The sequence below is a fragment of the Bufo bufo genome, chromosome 2, assembly GCF_905171765.1.
Source record: "Bufo bufo chromosome 2, aBufBuf1.1, whole genome shotgun sequence".
NCBI classification, from domain to species: Eukaryota; Metazoa; Chordata; class Amphibia; order Anura; family Bufonidae; genus Bufo; species Bufo bufo.
This window is the reverse complement of record NC_053390.1, coordinates 473,980,166-473,998,411: the sequence shown is the minus strand read 5'-3', so window position 1 is coordinate 473,998,411 and position 18,246 is coordinate 473,980,166. Positions and strand designations below refer to the sequence as shown.

The following is an 18,246-nucleotide window of genomic DNA, read 5'->3' as shown; positions in this document are numbered from 1 at the left end:
ACGCAGCCCCATTCATTTCTATGGGGCCTGCGTTGCGTGAAAAACGCTAAATATAGAACATGGTACGATTTTCACGCAACGCACAAGTGATGCGTGAAAATCACCGCTCATCTGCACAGCCCCATTGAAGTGAATGGGTCCGGATTCAGTGTGGGTGCATTGTGTTCACCTCACGCATTGCACCCGCGTGGAAAACTCACCCGTGTGAAAGGGGCCTAAGTGTTAACATTGTGAGCATCAAAGTATGCCCAGACTGCCTAAGGCCTCTTTCACACGACCGTTTTTTTTCCCCGTTTACGGGCCGTTTTTTGCGTTCCGTATACGGAACCATTCATTTCAATGGTTCCGCAAAAAAACGGAATGTACTCCGTGTGCATTCAGTTTCCGTATTTCTGTTTTGTTGAAAGATAGAACATGTCCTATTATTGCCCGCTAATCACGTTACGTGGCTCCATTTAAGTCAATGGGTCCGCAAAAAAAGGAACACATACGGTAATGCATCCGTATGTCTTCCGTATCTGTTCCGTTTTTGCGGAACCATCCATTGAAAATTTTATGCCCAGCCCAATTTATTCTATGTAATTACTGTATACTGTATATGCCATACGGAAAAACGGAACGGAAACACAACGGAAACAAAAAACGGAACAACGGATCCGTGAAAAATGGACAGCAAAATACTGAAAAAGCCATACGGTCGTGTGAAAGAGGCCGAAAGCTAACAGCCTACAACAGGGCATGGTGAGAGTTGTAGTTTTACAATAGCTGGAGAGCCGTAGGTTGGCCATGCTTGGCCTACATGGCTACTGAGCTCAGAAAGAGCAGAGCTTTAATGTATAAATTACAAGTTTTGCTAAATCATTTCCCATAAAACGATATATTAATCTCCTCAGCTTCTCCTGCTCTATGACTTGCTGCCTGCAGCTTACATTGAATTTTCATGGTGACAGGTTTTCTTTAACAGAGCAAAACATGTAATACCATCTATATGATAAAATAGGACATTACAGCTAATAAAAACTGACAGAGAAGCCCATTTGCGTTGCACAGCAATTTTTATCAGGTTGCTGAATAAACGTGAGAGGTTTTACGTTCATACACGTTTTCCTAAGTCGAAAGTACCAATTGCACAAGTATCTGCTGATATACAGTACAGTCAATTACTCACTCGTTAGGCTCAAATATCTTTTCTTCACTCATTTTCTCTCCTGAAAATTCACTCCTCTTTCTCAGCCTAGATGGTGGCCGATATGGACCAGTCTGGGCTAAGATACTTTCATCAATCTCCTTCTTCACAGTTTCTACACCCTAGAAAAATAAATATACAAGGTAGGAAGCAATAGATGAACACGATAAAAGTAATAAAAAGGCTATAGGATCCCAATAGACCAACTGACCAGTAACCAGTGGGCAACAGCACTAAAGTCCCAGGTACCGAAAAGATTTATTTAGCACTATGCAACAGTGCAAGCTATAAATCACACAATGAAGTTCATGCTAACACTATACAAAATAAGTAGCATCATCAAGCGCCTCTTGGCCTTATAGACTTTTCTAATGTTTCCTGACACTCCTCCCACAAGCAGGCTTCTAGGGCATTTTATTGTACCAGTTGGTCAAGTTACTGTGACAAAAGCACAGCATGATAGGTATCTTGTATTTTCTCTGTCCAGTCCATTACAGACAAAAATACCAGCTCACTGCTTCGTCAAAGAAGTCCTCTAGGGTATTGTCTTAAAGGTGTATTCCCATCACAGACAATGGGGGCATATCGCTCCGTTTATTTCCCTGCTCCGTTCTCATAGTAGGTGCGGGTTACAGAGGTGGGATCCGCACCTATCAGGCATTGGGGGCATATCCTAGCAATATGCCCCCAATGTCTGTGATGGGAATACCCCTTTAAGGCAAGATGATATTGGCTGCACCCAAACAGCATGCTGATAGAAACAGTATGATAGCCTTCCTTATTTAAAAGTCCTTTTACTCTGTGCAATCATTCCACTTTACCAGCATCAAACCAAACCCTCTGCATTCATTTGTTCTACACTTCACACTCAAAACATTCCCCTTCCATCAACCACATATCTCAAATTAAAATCCATCCCTCCAAAAATACTTTTCTCTAACCATTCTGTATAAGTGATGTGTTCTTTTGCCCATTTCTACTAGCCAGTACTATTTTTTCTTTGATACTCTGCTTGGAACCAAACATTCAGAAGTTGTCTCTTCAACAAAGGGATTGGCAAATTTCTGGCTATTGTTGATCAATGTGTATGTAAGACAATTATACGGCACTTACTAATATAGCCTTTGTTGAAACTCTGCACCATTTTCTTTATGTCATAACGTATACCCCCTTGTTTGCCAAGTCTTTTGTGCTGTCCATACAGAGGTCTTGTCCTTAAAGTGGCTGCTGATGGATGGTTATGTGACCAGGCACATCACTCAGTCTCCTCCATTCAAATACTCTGCCATCTGCCCTTGCAGTGTTGGGAATTTAGTGCAGGCGTATTGTGTATGAATAGGGGAGACTGAGTGATGCGTATGGTCACATGACCCTCTATCAGCAGCAGTTTTATGGACAGACCTCTTTATGAAAACAGTACAGAAGATTTGCCTTACAAGGGAGCATGGCTTATGAAATATAGCAAACACTACAGAATACTAACAAAGGATATATTATTAAGTGCAATATAATTATCTTACATACACATTGATCACAAATAGCCAGAAAGTGGCCAACTAATTTAACTTTCTTCTGTGAAGGCTTCCTTTTTTTGCTATAGTTGGGTTTTAAATGCCACCACTTATAAAGTACAGATCGGGTTGGGTTGACAGATTACTGGGAGGGGCTGGAAAAGATCCAGCGGTCATGGTCCATATCGGAACTATTGACAAAGTTAGAGGTAGGTGGAGAGTCCTTAAAAATCATTTCAGGGATTTAGGTCAAAAGCTCAGGGCAAGAACCTCAAAGGTAGTATTTTCCGAAATACTTCCTGTACCACGGGCCACACAAGAAAGGCAGTGGGAGATTAGCGAGATTAACAAGTGGCTCAAGAACTGGTGTAGGAGGAAGGAGAGGTTTGGGTTCCTGGAGAACTGGGCCGACTTCTCCATCGGCTACAGGTTCTATCGTAGGGACAGGCTGCACCTCAATGGGGAAGGGGCAGCTGTGCTAGGGAGAAAGATGCCTAGAAGGTTGGAGGAGTGTTTAACCACCTCAGCCCCCATGGCTTAAACACCCTGAAAGACCAGGCCACTTTTTACACTTCTGACCTACACTACTTTCACCGTTTATTGCTCGGTCATGCAACTTACCACCCAAATGTTTTACCTCCTTTTCTTCTCACTAATAGAGCTTTCATTTGGTGGTATTTCATTGCTGCTGACATTTTAACTTTTTTTGTTATTAATCGAAATTTAACGATTTTTTTGCAAAAAAATGACATTTTTCACTTTCAGTTGTAAAATTTTGCAAAAAAAACGAGATCCATATATAAATTTTGCTCTAAATTTATTGTTCTACATGTCTTTGATAAAAAAAAAATGTTTGGGTAAAAAAAAAAATGGTTTGGGTAAAAGTTTTAGCGTTTACAAACTATGGTACAAAAATGTGAATTTCCGCTTTTTGAAGCAGCTCTGACTTTATGAGCACCTGTCATGTTTCCTGAGGTTCTACAATGCCCAGACATTACAAACACCCGACAAATGACCCCATTTCGGAAAGTAGACACCCTAAGGTATTCGCTGATGGGCATAGTGAGTTCATAGAACTTTTTATTTTTTGTCACAAGTTAGCGGAAAATGATGATTTTTATTTTTTTTTTCCTTACAAAGTCTCATATTCCACTAACTTGTGACAAAAAATAAAAACTTCCATGAACTCACTATGCCCATCAGCGAATACCTTGGGGTGTCTTCTTTCCAAAATGGGGTCACTTGTGGGGTAGTTATACTGCCCTGGCATTCTAGGGGCCCAAATGTGTGGTAAGGAGTTTGAAATCAAATTCTGTAATAAATGGCCGGTGAAATCCGAAAGGTGCTCTTTGGAATGTGGGCCCCTTTGCCCACCTAGGCTGCAAAAAAGTGTCACACATCTGGTATCTCCGTATTCAGGAGAAGTTGTGGAATGTGTTTTGGGGTGTCATTTTACATATACCCATGCTGGGTGAGGGAAATATCTTGGTCAAATGCCAACTTTGTATAAAAAAATGGGAAAAGTTGTCTTTTGCCAAGATATTTCTCTCACCCAGCATGGGTATATGTAAAATGACACCCCAAAACACATTCCCCAACTTCTCCTGAATACGGAGATACTACATGTGTGACACTTTTTTGCAGCCTAGGTGGGCAAAGGGGCCCAAATTCCTTTTAGGAGGGCATTTTTAGACATTTGGATACCAGACTTCTTCTCACACTTTGGGGCCCCTAAAATGCCAGGGCAGTATAAATACCCCACATGTGACCCCATTTTGGAAAGAAGACACCCCAAAGTATTCAATAAGGGGCATGGCGAGTTCATAGAAACAAAAAAATTTTGGCACAAGTTAGCGGAAATTGATTTTTTGGCTTTTTTTCTCACAAAGTCTCCCTTTCCGCTAACTTGGGACAACAATTTCAATCTTTCATGGCCTCAATAAGCCCCTCAGCAAATACCTTGGGGTGTCTTCTTTCCAAAATAGGGTCATTTGTGGGGTGTTTGTACTGCCCTGGCATTTGAGGGTCTCCGCACTCATTACATGTATACCCAGCATTAGGAGTTTCTGCTATTCTCCTTATATTGAGCATACGGGTAATGAGATTTTTTTTTTCCGTTCAGCCGCTGAAAAAAATGAACGGCACAGATTTCTTCATTCGCATCGATCAATGTGGATGAAAAAATCTCTGTCAAAAAAAGAAAAAGGAGGAGAAAGGCGTCTGCCAGGACATAGGAGCTCCGCCCAACATCCATACCCACTTAGCTCGTATGCCCTGGCAAACCAGATTTCTCCATTCACATCAATCGATGTGGATAAATAAATCATTGCCGGGATTTTTTTTTATTTTTTATATATATATATATATATACAAAGTGTTTGCCAAAGTATATGAACACCGCCACCTCCTCAGCTCATATGCCTCGGCAAACGTATCTTTTACTGCAGAGGAGAAATCTCGTCTTGCAGCGCCGCATACACCGACTTGCGTGTAATCTGACAGCAGCGCAATGCTTCTGTCAGAATGCACATCAGTGCTGCAGCTAGTCGGTTGGTCCACCTGGAAGGTAAAAACAAAAATAAAAAAAAATAAAAAACCATGCCGCAACGCAATAAATTTATTAACTGTTGAACAGAACATAGAAACTTTTTTTTAACTTTTTTAACTGAACGTTAACTTTTTTACTTACCGGTAATTTTTTTTTTGTTTAGTTTTTTTATACCTTTATAGAACAAACCTCTCCTTCCCCATGGGACAATGTGCAAAGCGCAAATAGCCCAAAGATGTGGCGAAGTACGTTATGCACTTTATCCCAGGTGAAAGGAGATGTTTGCAGCAGCTGTGAGTAAAAGGGCCCTAATAGCCCTGTGTGCCTGTCCTGTGAGATGCAATCCCTATGCTAGGTGTACCTGTGTGTGGTACTTCCGGAAACACTCACCAAAGCATAGGGCAGGGTGGTCAGGACAGTCAGGACAGAAATAGCGGGTGTCACGCCTTATTCCACTCCTGCTACAGACACGACATTTTTTTCAGGGTGGCGGTTGGGTTGAGGTACCAGCAACGACACTGGGGAAATGTCGCTCGTGTAGACGGCTAACTACACTGGTGGATGGGGCCACAGAACCTCCTGGATACAGGAGGTTCTCGATGATCTCTTCCTGGAATTTGAGGAAGGATCCTGTTCTCCCAGCCTTACTGTAGAGAACAAAACTATTCTATGCAGCCAATTGAATTAAATATATAGACACCTCCTTATACCAGCGTCTGGTTCTGCGGGAAACTAAATAGGGAGCCAACATCTGGTCATTGAAGTCCACCCCTCCCATGAGCGCATTATAGTCGTGGACTGAGAGGGGCTTTTCAATGACACGGGTTGCCCTTTCAATTTGGATTGTCGTGTCTGCGTGAATGGAGGAGAGCATGTAAACGTCACGCTTGTCTCTCCATTTCACCGCGAGCAGTTCTTCGTTACACAAGGCAGCCCTCTCCCCCCTTGCAAGACGGGTGGTAACGAGCCGTTGGGGGAAGCCCACGCGACTAGTTCGCGCAGTGCCACAGGCGCAAATCCGTTCTAGAAACAAATGCCTAAAGAGGGCCACACTTGTGTAAAAATTGTCCACATAAAGATGGTACCCCTTGCCGAATAAGGGTGACACCAAGTCCCAGACTGTCTTCCCACTGCTCCCCAGGTAGTCAGGGCAACCGACCGGCTCCAGGGTCTGATCTTTTCCCTCATAGATCCGAAATTTGTGGGTATAGCCTGTGGCCCTTTCACAGAGCTTATACAATTTGACCCCATACCGGGCACGCTTGCTTGGGATGTATTGTTTGAAGCCAAGGCGCCCGGTAAAATGTATTAGGGACTCGTCTACGCAGATGTTTTGCTCGGGGGTATACAAATCTGTAAATTTCTGGTTGAAATGGTCTATGAGGGGCCGAATTTTGTGGAGTCGGTCAAAAGCTGGGTGGCCTCTGGGACGGGAGGTGGTGTTGTCGCTAAAATGCAGAAAACGCAGGATGGTCTCAAATCGTGTCCTGGACATAGCAGCAGAGAACATGGGCATGTGATGAATTGGGTTCGTGGACCAATATGACCGCAATTCATGCTTTTTAGTTAGACCCATGTTGAGGAGAAGGCCCAGAAAAATTTTAAGTTCGGAAACTTGGACTGGTTTCCACCGGAAAGACTGGGCATAAGAGCTTCCCGGGTTGGCGGATATAAATTGTGTGGCATACCGATTTGTTTCTGCCACGACTAAGTCCAAGAGCTCCGCAGTCAAGAACAGCTCAAAAAATCCCAGGGCCGAACCGATATGAGCCGTCTCAACCCGAACTCCAGACGGGGCGGTGAAAGAGGGAACTAATGGTGCGGCTGAAGTTGGTGACTGCCAATCAGGGTTTGCCAGCACCTCAGGGATTCTAGGGGCTCTACGGGCTTGTCTGCGCGGTGGCTGCGACGGGGTAACTACTGCACGTGCCACCGTACCAGCTTCAACTGCCCTTCTGGTGCTCGCCACGTCACCATGTTGTACGGCAGTGCTGGTACTAGGTCCAGGAAGGGCTGCGCTGCTGGTGTATGCCTCACCACGTGATCCGGCAGCGACAGCCCTACTCTGCTGCTCTTGAAACGGATCCTGCACAACCTGTGGTCTAGCGACACGGGGCCGGGTACACCTGGTTCTATCAGGGACCTCCACCTCCTCGTCCGAACTTTGGGTCAGAGAGCCACTGCTTTCCACAGGTTCATATTCTGACCTGCTAGATTCGTCAGATGAGGGTTCCCACTCCTCATCCGACTGGGTCAGAATCCTGTAGGCCTCTTCAGAAGAATACCCCCTGTTTGCCATTTGGACTACTAAATTTAGGGGTATTCCCTGAGACTACCCAAGAAAAAAAGCAAACCTGTCTTACAAAGGGGAGGCTAGCGAAGTACCAGAGGCCGCTGCGGTTGATAAAAAATATCAAAACTGATTTTTTTATCGCCGCAGTGCGTGTAAAGTGAATGTGCAGTGATCAAAAAATAAAAACATTTTTGTCACTGCGGTGGGGCGGGCGTGGGTGAACGCACGTGTGGGCGACCGATCAGGCCTGATCGGGCAAACACTGCGTTTTGGGTGGAGGGCGAACTAAAGTGACACTAATACTATTATAGATCTGACCGTGATCAGTTTTGATCACTTACAGATACTATAAAAGTACAAATGCTGATTAGCGATACGCTAATCAGCGAATAAGTGACTGCGGTGGGGTGGGCGCTAACTGACGCTAAACTACCTAACCAAGGGACCTAAACTATCCTAAAACCTAACAGCCACTACTAGTGAAAAAAAAAAAAGTGACAGTTTACACTGATCACTTTTTGTCTTTCACTAAGTGATTGACAGGGGGCGATCAAGGGGTTAATTAGGATGATGGGGGTGATCTGGGGCTAAGGTGTAGTGTTGGTGGGTACTCACAGTGAAGTCTGCTCCTCTGCTGGATCCAACCGACGAAAAGGACCAGCAGAGGAGCAGAGAAGCCATATAACAGATCATATTTACTAATATGATCTGTTATCTGGCTTCTGATTAGATTTTTTGAAAATCGCCAGCCTGCCAGCCAATGATCGTGGTTGGCAGGCTGGTGACGAAATACTTCTTTAACTTTTGCCGGCCTGCGATGCGCATGCGCGGGCCGGCAATGCACGAAATCTCGCGTCTCGCGAGAGGACGCACCGGCGCGCCCACCCAGAACAACAGGACCGCCGCAAAGACGCAATCCTGAGTACGGCGGTCCTGAGGAGGTTAAACTAGGGACTGGAGAGGAGGGAAATTCCATTATAAGAGGGGAAGATAGGGCAGATAGAGACCGGGGGCAAGGTAGTGGGACTGGGGGAGGAATGGAAGGAGGGACTAGAACAGTTCAGAAGGAAAGGTGTTGGGTAAAAAAATATACATAAACCTCTTAATTGTATGTATACTAATGCCAAAAGCCTGACTAATAAAACTAGGGAGCTGGAATTAGTGATGTGTGAGGAGGACTATGACATAGTGGGAATAACTGAGACATGGCTGGATGATAGCTATGAATAGGCAGTTAATGTACAAGGTTACAGTCCGTTTAGAAACGATCGTCAAAACCGGAGAGGGGGAGGGGTTTGCCTTTATGTAAAGTCTTGTCTAAAGCCCACACTCCGTGAAGATATAAGTGAGGGACATGAACATGTGGAGTCACTGTGGGTAGAGATACATGGAGCTAAAAACAATAATAAAATACTAATAGGAGTTTACTATAAACCACCTAATATACCAGAGTCCACAGAAAATCTACTACTAAACGAGATAGACGAGGCGGCAAATCATAATGAGGTGGTTATTATGGGGGACTTCAACTACCCAGATATAGACTGGGAAACTGAAACTTGTATATCTCATAAAGGAAACAGGTTCTTGGCAATAACCAAAGACAATTACCTCTCCCAACTGGTTCAGGACCCGACTAGAGGGACGGCCATACTGGACTTCGTATTAACCAATAGGCCTGACAGAACAACAGACGTGCAGGTTGGGGGACACCTGGGAAATAGTGACCATAAAGTAATAACCTTCCAATTATCATTCAAAAGAGCGTTTCTACAGGGAGGAACAAAAATACCAAACTTCAAAAAAGCAAAATTTAGCCAACTAAGAGAGGCCATAGGCCTAACTAACTGGGACAAAGTCTCGGAAAAAAAAATACAGACACAAAATGGGATATCTTTAAAAGCATCCTAAAATCTCATTGTGAGAGGTACATACCGTATGGGAATAAAAGGTTAAGGAACAAAAAGAAACCAATGTGGATAAATAGAACTGTAAAGAAAGCAATAAATGACAAAAAGAAAGCATATAAATCACTAAAACAGGAGGGTACACCGGAAGCACTGAAAAACTATAAAAGGAAAAAAAATAGAACATGTAAAAAACTAATAAAAGTGGCCATACTAGAGACCGAGAGATTAATTGCCAAAGAGCGCAAAACTAACCCTAAAATGTTCTTCAATTATATAAATGTTAAAAAGTATAAATCTGAACGTGTCGACCCTTTAAAGAGTAATGAGGGGGGAGTCGCAGAGAGCGACGAGAAGAAAGCAAAGCTGTTAAAAAAAAAAAAATTCTCCAATGTATTCACTGAGGAAAATAAACTGTCAGATGACATGCAGAATGTAAAAATAAATTCCCCATTAAAAGTGTCCTGTGTGACCCAGGAAGAAGTACATCAGCGACTTAAAAAGATTAAAATAGACAAATCGCCAGGACCGGATGGCATACACCCCCTTATCCTAAGGGAATTAAGTAATGTCATAGCCAGACCATTATTTCTTATATTTGCGGACTCTATACTGACAGGGAATATCCCACAGGATTGGAGCATGGCAAATGTGGTGCCAATATTCAAAAAGGGTCCAAAAACAGAGCCTGGAAACTATAGGCCGGTAAGCTTAACATCTGTTGTGGGTAAACTGTTTGAAGGTTTTCTGAGAGATGCTATCTTAGAGCATTTCAACGGAAATAAGCAAATAACACCATATCAGCATGGCTTCATGAGGGATCGGTCATGCCAAACTAATTTAATCAGTTTCTATGAGGAGGTAAGTTCTAGACTTGACAGCGGCGAATCAATGGATGTCGTATATCTGGACTTCTCCAAAGCATTTGACACTGTACCACATAAAAGGTTAGTATATCAAATGAGAATGCTCGGACTGGGAGAAAACATCTGTATGTGGGTAAGTAACTGGCTCAATGATAGAAAACAGAGGGTGGTTATTTTTTATTTTTTTTAACAAAATCTTTATTTATGTTATTTTTCATCAATATGACAATTGCTCAAGAACATAAAAATTGAACAATATAAAAGTACCGTATTTTTCGCTTTATAAGACGCACTTTTCCCCCCCCAATAGTGGGGGGGAAATGTCAGTGCGTCTTATAAAGCGAACACTGCCATGTTTACTTTGCTGACGCTGATACATCGCAAGCCGCAATGTATCAGAGGGGTGGGAGGAGGGGACGGAGGCTGGCAACACTCGCGGCGGGGCCCGATGCAGTCACTGTACTGTAATACATCGGACCCCGCTCACGGTAATTATCACATGTGAAGTCTATAATCTTCAAGCAGTGTCTCTGCTTTAAACTAGGGCAATCCTCTGTAGTGCAACTCACTATGAAAGCGGCAGGCAGAACGGCAGCGTAACCTCGCGATTCTCACTCATTCATGGGAAGGAAGTGGGAGGAGCATTAATGAGTGAGAATCGCGAGGTTACGCTGCCGCTCTGCCTGCCGCTTTCATAGTGAGTTGCACTACAGAGGATTGCCCTAGTTTAAAGCAGAGACACTGCTTGAAGATTATAGACTTTACATATGAAAACGGCTTCATTACACTCTGCTTTCTTCTATACCAGTACTCACTATGAAAGCAGCGGTCCTGCCGGCGCGTGACGTCACTCACTCGGTCATGCTCCTCCCACTTCATTAATGAAGCTGGCAGGAGCGTGACTGACTGAGTGAGTGACGTCACGTGCTGGCCGGACTGCTGCTTTTATAGTGAGTACTGGTATAGAAGAAAGCAGAGCCATTAAAAGATTTTACATATAAAGTCTACTGTGTGCCCTGTGGTGTAATGGGGGTCACTATTCACACAGGGACAATATACTGTGACACATGATACTGTGACCAGCATAAGATCATCTTATGCTGGTCACAGTATCATATGTGTCACAGTATATTGTCCCTGTGTGAATAGTGACCCCCATTACATAAGATGCTATATATGATGCTACATCCCCCGTAGTAGTGCGTCACCCAAAGGTCCCACCTAAACAGTGCGTCACCCACAGGTCCCCCCATAACAGTGCGTCACCCACAGGTCCCCCCATAACAGTGCGTCACCCACAGGTCCCCCCATAACAGTGCGTCACCCACAGGTCCCCCCATAACAGTGCGTCACCCACAGGTCCCCCCATAACAGTGCGTCACCCACAGGTCCCCCCATAACAGTGCGTCACCCACAGGTCCCCCCATAACAGTGCGTCATCCACAGACCACCATCAGTTCAAAACCCCTCCAAAAGCACACCATTAGTTCAAAACCCCTCCAAAAGCACACCTTTCGGTTAAAAAAATTTTTTTCTTATTTTCCTCCTCAAAAATCTAGGTGCGTCTTATAAAGCGAAAAATACGGTACATCCTTGATCTGATACAGAGACATCGTAAAGACATGAATGGAATCACCGCAAGCAGTGATAGATGTGTTAAATGAGTAATACAACTTATATATATATCGTGGTTACTAAGTCATCCAAGGAGTTTTGTCATTCGCACTAGTTGCGCTTCAACCCAACTAGTCATGGCTAAGCAGGTAAACTTTCATTCTCAGACATCAGCTGCGAGACTTCCTAGCCTTATGTGTATATACACGTATAAGAAATAAGGAACTAGTTCCCGTATCTACAAGCCAGAGAAGGAGCATCGAAAAAAGTTATGCGATTTACATTTAGCCCCCTGGTTGTGTAGGAGCAGAACCCATAGCACTGATGGTGGTACAATGACTGGTCTGCCACTTCAGCCATGGAGTCCATACCTTCAAATATTTGTCGTGAGCCAGGGAACTCCAACTAGACATTTCCTCTAGTTGGCGTATCTCGTGTACTTTATAAATCCAATCTGTCAGTAACGGTAATTTGTTGGTGAGCCAATACATTGGAATTAAAAGTTTCGCCGCTGCAACTAATGAGGCCAGCAGTGAGTGTTTTGTTAATATGAAATTGACATTAGACAAGTTGAGTAAGACCCCTATAGGGGTAAGTGGGGAGGAAGAAGGACTAATCTCTTGAACATGTTTAGATATCATATCCCAGAACGGGGTAATCAAGGGGCAGTCCCACCAGATGTGCAATAAAGTTCCTTTTGCTTCCTTGCACCTCCAACACCTGTCCGACTGGGAGGAGTCCATGGCATGAAGTTTGGCCGGTGTATTATACCACCTTGTAACCAGCTTGTAGGAATTTTCCTGAATCCGGATACATCTAGAGTACCCGTGAGAATGACATAGGATCCTATATACCGTGCCAGAGTCAAAAGTGGTATTTAAATCCTTTTCCCATTGAGAGATAAAAAGGGGTCTAGTGAGATCTTCACTATCTAGTATCTTATTGTATATCCTAGAAATGGTCCCTTTTTTATTTGTCTGCTGAAGCAAAATAGAGTCATACCAAGAGGAATCGAGACGATCAGGTGTGCAGGCTATGAACTGGTTACATATTTTCCGAAATTGTGAATAATGTAAGGGAGACCATGGTATGTGTGGGAACCTCGACTGAAGGCTGTGAATGGAAGGGACCGTTCACTGTTGCAGTATGTCTCCTATTGCCCCAGTGCCTAGTGCCGCCCATAGTCCCAAGTCGTCTTGAAAACCTTTCACAACTAAGTATGGTATAAAACATATGGGTGTAAATGGTGACAAGCAAGGAGAAGGGCGAATGAGTACTGACATCTTAGACCAGGGATCAGCAACCTCCGGCACCCCAGCTGCTGTGAAACTACAACTCCCAGCATGCAAACATGCTCAGCTGTTCTCACAACTCCCATAGAAGTGAATGGAGCACTCTCGGAGTTGTAGTTTCAGAACATCTGGAGTGCCGGAGGTTGCTGATCCCTGTCTTAGACCATACAGCTAAGACTCCCCTGAGAGGATCAAGGTTATCCCGGCTATTGCTACGCCTCACTGCTAATTTGGGATCCCATAAGCTCGCCAAGCCACCAGGACCCAATAAATGCCTGGCTATTTTGCATCCCAACTTATTCGTCGCAAGATTGCTGATTTGAGAGTGCAGTCTCATTTGAATAGCCCTATAATAGGTGGCCGTGTCAGGAAGTCCAAAACCTCCCCTAAATATGGGTTTAGCTAAGGTTTTATAAGCTAACCTAGCTCTACGATTACCCCAAACAAAAGAGGAGAAAAGGCTGCGGACCCTTGCTAAGAAAGATTGGGGGAGAGGTATTGGCAGTGTCTGCATTGTGTATAATAGTTTAGGCAAGATATAAGTTTTAAGCAGATTTTTCATCTCTATCCAGGACAGAAAAGGGATTTTGATATCAGCCAATTGTTGCTTGATGTCTGAAAGCAATGGAGGGTGAAATAGTTGGTTGGGGTCCTTTGTCACTTTAATGCCTAAATACGTAATATGGGAGTCATGCCACTAAAAAGGAAAATCCCTCTCAAAGGACTCTGACGCCAAACGGGGGATGTTAATACCTAAGGCTATGCACTTAGATAGATTAATTTTAAAGTTGGACAGAGAGCCATATCTGTCTAGCTGTTTTAGGAGAGCAGGCAATGCTTCTTCAGGCTTCGTTAAGAAAAGAAGCATATCGTCCGCGAACGCGGCTACAGTATGGACTTCTTTACCCACCTTCAGACCTTCAATAGCGGGGTCCTGTCTCAAAGCCTGAATAAATGTTTCCAAGCACAATATAAATAATGTGGGCGATAGCGGGCATCCTTGTCGGGTCCCGTTAGAAATCTTAAAAGCAGGTGATAGTATGCCATTGACCTGGACCTTAGCGGAAGGACTCAAGTACAGGGACAGCACCGCTTCTACAAACTGAGAAGGGAGGCCAAATTTCAACAGAGTGGCTTTCATATAATTCCAGTCAACTCTGTCGAATGCCTTTTCTGCGTCTGTACTGAGGAACACAAGCTTCTTCTCATGCTTCAGAGCAAATTGTTGGGCCTGTAATACTCAAAAAGGTGCTGTCTCTGCACTCCCTGCCCCCCACAAAGCCAGACTGTTCAGGGGAGACAATCCCTGGCAGCAAGGGGGAGAGTCTGTTGGCTAAGAGTTTAGCCCACATTTTTACGTCTGCGTTTAGCAGAGAGATCGGTCTGTAGCTGGATGGGACTTCCAAGTCTTTGCCTGGTTTAGGCAAGACAACAATATGGGCCTCCAACGCCTGTTTAGGCAAAGGGGACCCATTCAGTAGTAAATTGAAAAATACAACCAATTGCGGGCCCAAGACCGGAAAAAAATTCTTATAATAAGCCACTGGGAGCCCATCTGGGCCAGGGCTTTTTCCGCACGGCGTGGAACCAAGAACTTTCTTCACTTCCTCCAAAGTAACTGGGGCCAACAAGGACAATCTGGAGGGATCATCAAGAACCGGTAGGGTCAAGTGCTGCAAGAAAGTCCCTATGTCTCTATCCCTTGCCAACCGCACATCCTCTGGTTCCTCAGGTCTGAGGTTGTATAGGGCATGATAATAATCTCTAAATATCCTTGAAATCTTTTTAGTGTCAGTGGTAACAGGCCCCTCTTGCGTTCTCATGTGCTTGATGAAGACCTGATCATCCCGTTTTTTAATGAGGGCTGACATAATTTCCCCCCCTTTATTACCATGGACATACTGTTTGTGCTTAACCCTCATGTAGGCCTTAGACGCTTTAATATTTAGTAACTCCTTAAGTTCCTGCCTCAGGACTTTCAATTCCTCTAAATCCTTCAGTGCAAGTGAGCGTTTGTGGGACAATTCAAGTATAGCAATGCGGGATAATAGGTCTGACATTTTACCCATTCGACTCTTTTTTATATGGGAGCCAAGCGCCATGAATTCTCCTGATTACCGCCTTATGCGCCTCCCAGACAATGGCACAAGGTGTGCTGGTATCTACATTAATGCTAAAGTATTCCTCTAACTTTTGGGATATGGACTCCACCTGAGTGCTTGAATCCAGGAGGGTATGGTTCAATCTCCAGATCCATTCTCTGCTACATAGGTCAGGAAAGTTGATAACAAAGTAGACCGGTGCATGATCAGAGATCGTGATATTGTGGATTGTGGAAGATTGTACCTCAGGCAGACATCTATCAGAAATAAGGAGGCAGTCCAACCTCTGGTATGACTTGTGGGGGTTAGAGTAAAAAACATATAATCACGCCTGTCACCATGCACCGACCTCCAAACATCACTAAGGTGGAGACTTCTGAGGTGTGACTGGACTGATTAAGAGCGCGAAAAGAAATGGCTGATTTCCGAGAAGTAGTATCAAGTAGTGGGTTCAGAGCGAAATTTAGGTCCCTGCCTATTAAAATAATGCCAGAAGCAAAAGCCCCAATTATACCCAATACATCTTTCAGCCAGTTAGTCGGTTTTATGTTTGGCGCATATACATTGCAGATCGTAACAGTGTGGTGACCTCTCTTCCCCCTCAAGAGAAGGTATCTACCTTCAGGGTCTTTCACTTCTGAATGCAGCGTAAAGGGGACACCTCGCCTGAAGCCAATACTGACCCCCTTAGCTGCAGAGCTGCTGGAGGTGGCATGGTACCAAACATTAAAGGGGGAGTTGGTAAGGTTAGGCACATGTGAGTCAGAGAAATGGGTCTCCTGAAGGAGTACAATGTCAGCCGCAATTTTCTTAAGGACCTGTAATATTCTGCTGCGTTTCACTGGATTATTACATCCGTGTACATTAAAGGTGGATAGACATAATGTTAGTGGAGCCATTAGGAGTTAGTCATAGAACCACGAACTGAGATCATACATCTGACCAGATGACAAGGGTGTACACATCAAAACTGTTAAAACCATAGAACAGAAAATATAACTGGAGGTCAATTCCTGATAAATTCGGAATTTTGTGCTGGGGGGAGGAAGAAAAAGATTACACATGTAAATGACATGTGCATCCCGACCAGCCCAGAACCCTTACCTCTAGCCCCGTTTGCCATAATACAAAAACTACTGTACTACTCTGACTTGCTCTTTTGTCAGATAGGAAGGGACAATTGTGAGAATATAAAAAAAAGAAGTTGGACACCACAGCGCCACATGCACATTAGACAAAAAATGAGAAATCGGAACAACGCTAGAAAAAGAAGGGTTATAAAGGGTCCCAGGAGCTGTTATCATATAAGAGTCAACAACTGCAACAAAGCAGCCCAGGTGTGGTGGCACCATTAGCAAAGTGAGGGGAAAGAAAAAATAACTCTAGAATCAAACCCTCAGTCTGGTGCTCCCTGGGCCCAGGCTCTTTTGTTCTTCCCAGATCTTTGAGGTTTTGGCCGCATCCATTTCGACACCGAAGGTAGCGGTGGTAAGTCCTCCATAGGTGGTACAGGCAGCCAGGAGGGAATCTCCACCGGTGAAAGTTGCAGCGCTTCCCAGATTGGGGGGAGATCTTCAGGAGTGCGAACAGTTATGCGACGGTTCCCAGCCGTGATCAGGATCCCGAATGGAAAAAGCCACCTGTATGGGAACTTTGCGGTGCGGAGGAGGTCAGTGAGAGGCTTTAGTAATCTCCTCTTTTGCAAAGTGGAGGCTGCCAGGTCTTGGTAGAATCTGTACATTGGCCCCCTGTAGCTTTACCTCACCCCTCTTCCTAGCAGCTTGTAAAATCAATTCGGTATCCCTGTAACTCAGGATACCACAGATTATGTCCCTGGGGTTGTCACAGGATGCCGGTTTCGGCTTCAGTGCCCTGTGCACCCTCTCTACTGTAACATGAACTGCTTGTTCTGGGCCCAGCAACATATGGAAGAGGGAGTCCATTACCTTGAATAGGTCTTCTTTTTCCTCAGCTTCAGGTAGGCCCCTGAGCCTAATGTTCCTCCGCCTGTTTCTGTTCTCCTGATCCTCCATCTGTAGTAGGAGAGTGTTCATTGCTCTGGCATTAGATAGCAGGGACTCTTTCACCGCCGAATTGAATGTGAGTATGGCATCTTGTGACTGCTCAAGCGTTTCCACCCGATCGCCAATGTGGTGAATGTCCGTTTTTATGGACGCCAAGTCAGCAGCCAACGGAGCTAGCGCTCTCTCTCTGCAGAGCTCCTTCCAGGAACTCCCTGGTGAGATCAGACCTCTCATCGCCGTGCTGGGAGCTGTGATCGCTGTTAGCATCCTCCTCTCTCAGTGCCTGGGACGCTTGCGGTGCTGGATCGCAGGAGGCCGCGCCATGTTGTTTCGGCACCATCTTAGAGGTCCGTGATGGCGGCTGAGAGGCCGGTTTATTAAGGTATTTGTCCATATCTGGCTTCGGGCTGGGGTCTTCTTTGTGCCCTGAAGTGGTCAGCATACAGTCCTTCGGCTGGATCTTCATGCCGGACACAGAGTAGTGCTATGATAAAGGCTAAGACAGGGTCTGGTGGCGAGAGCTCTGCTAACAAGCAGCCGCCATCGAGCTTGGTCAGGCCACGCCCCCAGAGGGTGGTTATTAACGGTACACACTCAGATTGGGTCACTGTCACTAGTGGGGTACCTCAGGGGTCAGTATTGGGCCCTATTCTCTTCAATAAATTTATTAATGATCTTGTAGAAGGCTTGCATAGTAAAGTATCAATTTTCGCAGATGACACTAAACTGTGTAAACTAATTAACACGGAAGAGGACAGTATACTGCTACAGAGGGATCTGGATAGATTGGAGGCTTGGGCAGATAAGTGGCAGATGAGGTTTAACACTGACAAATGTAAAGTTATGCACATGGGAAGGAATAATGCAAGTCACCCGTACATACTAAATGGTAATACACTCGGT

At 44.6% G+C, this 18,246-nt stretch overlaps 1 protein-coding gene across 2 annotated transcripts in view; it reads right to left on the bottom strand.

Annotated features, from left to right (window-relative positions):
- The window catches only part of TIMM44 (translocase of inner mitochondrial membrane 44), a 262,338-nt gene that overhangs the window by 122,592 nt on the left and 121,500 nt on the right, over window positions 1-18,246 (bottom strand). For both annotated transcript variants that reach the window (XM_040417742.1, XM_040417741.1), the window contains one exon: window positions 1,169-1,308. In XM_040417742.1, coding sequence (XP_040273676.1) covers window positions 1,169-1,308 — 140 coding nt within the window. The remainder of the gene's footprint in view (window positions 1-1,168; window positions 1,309-18,246) is intronic.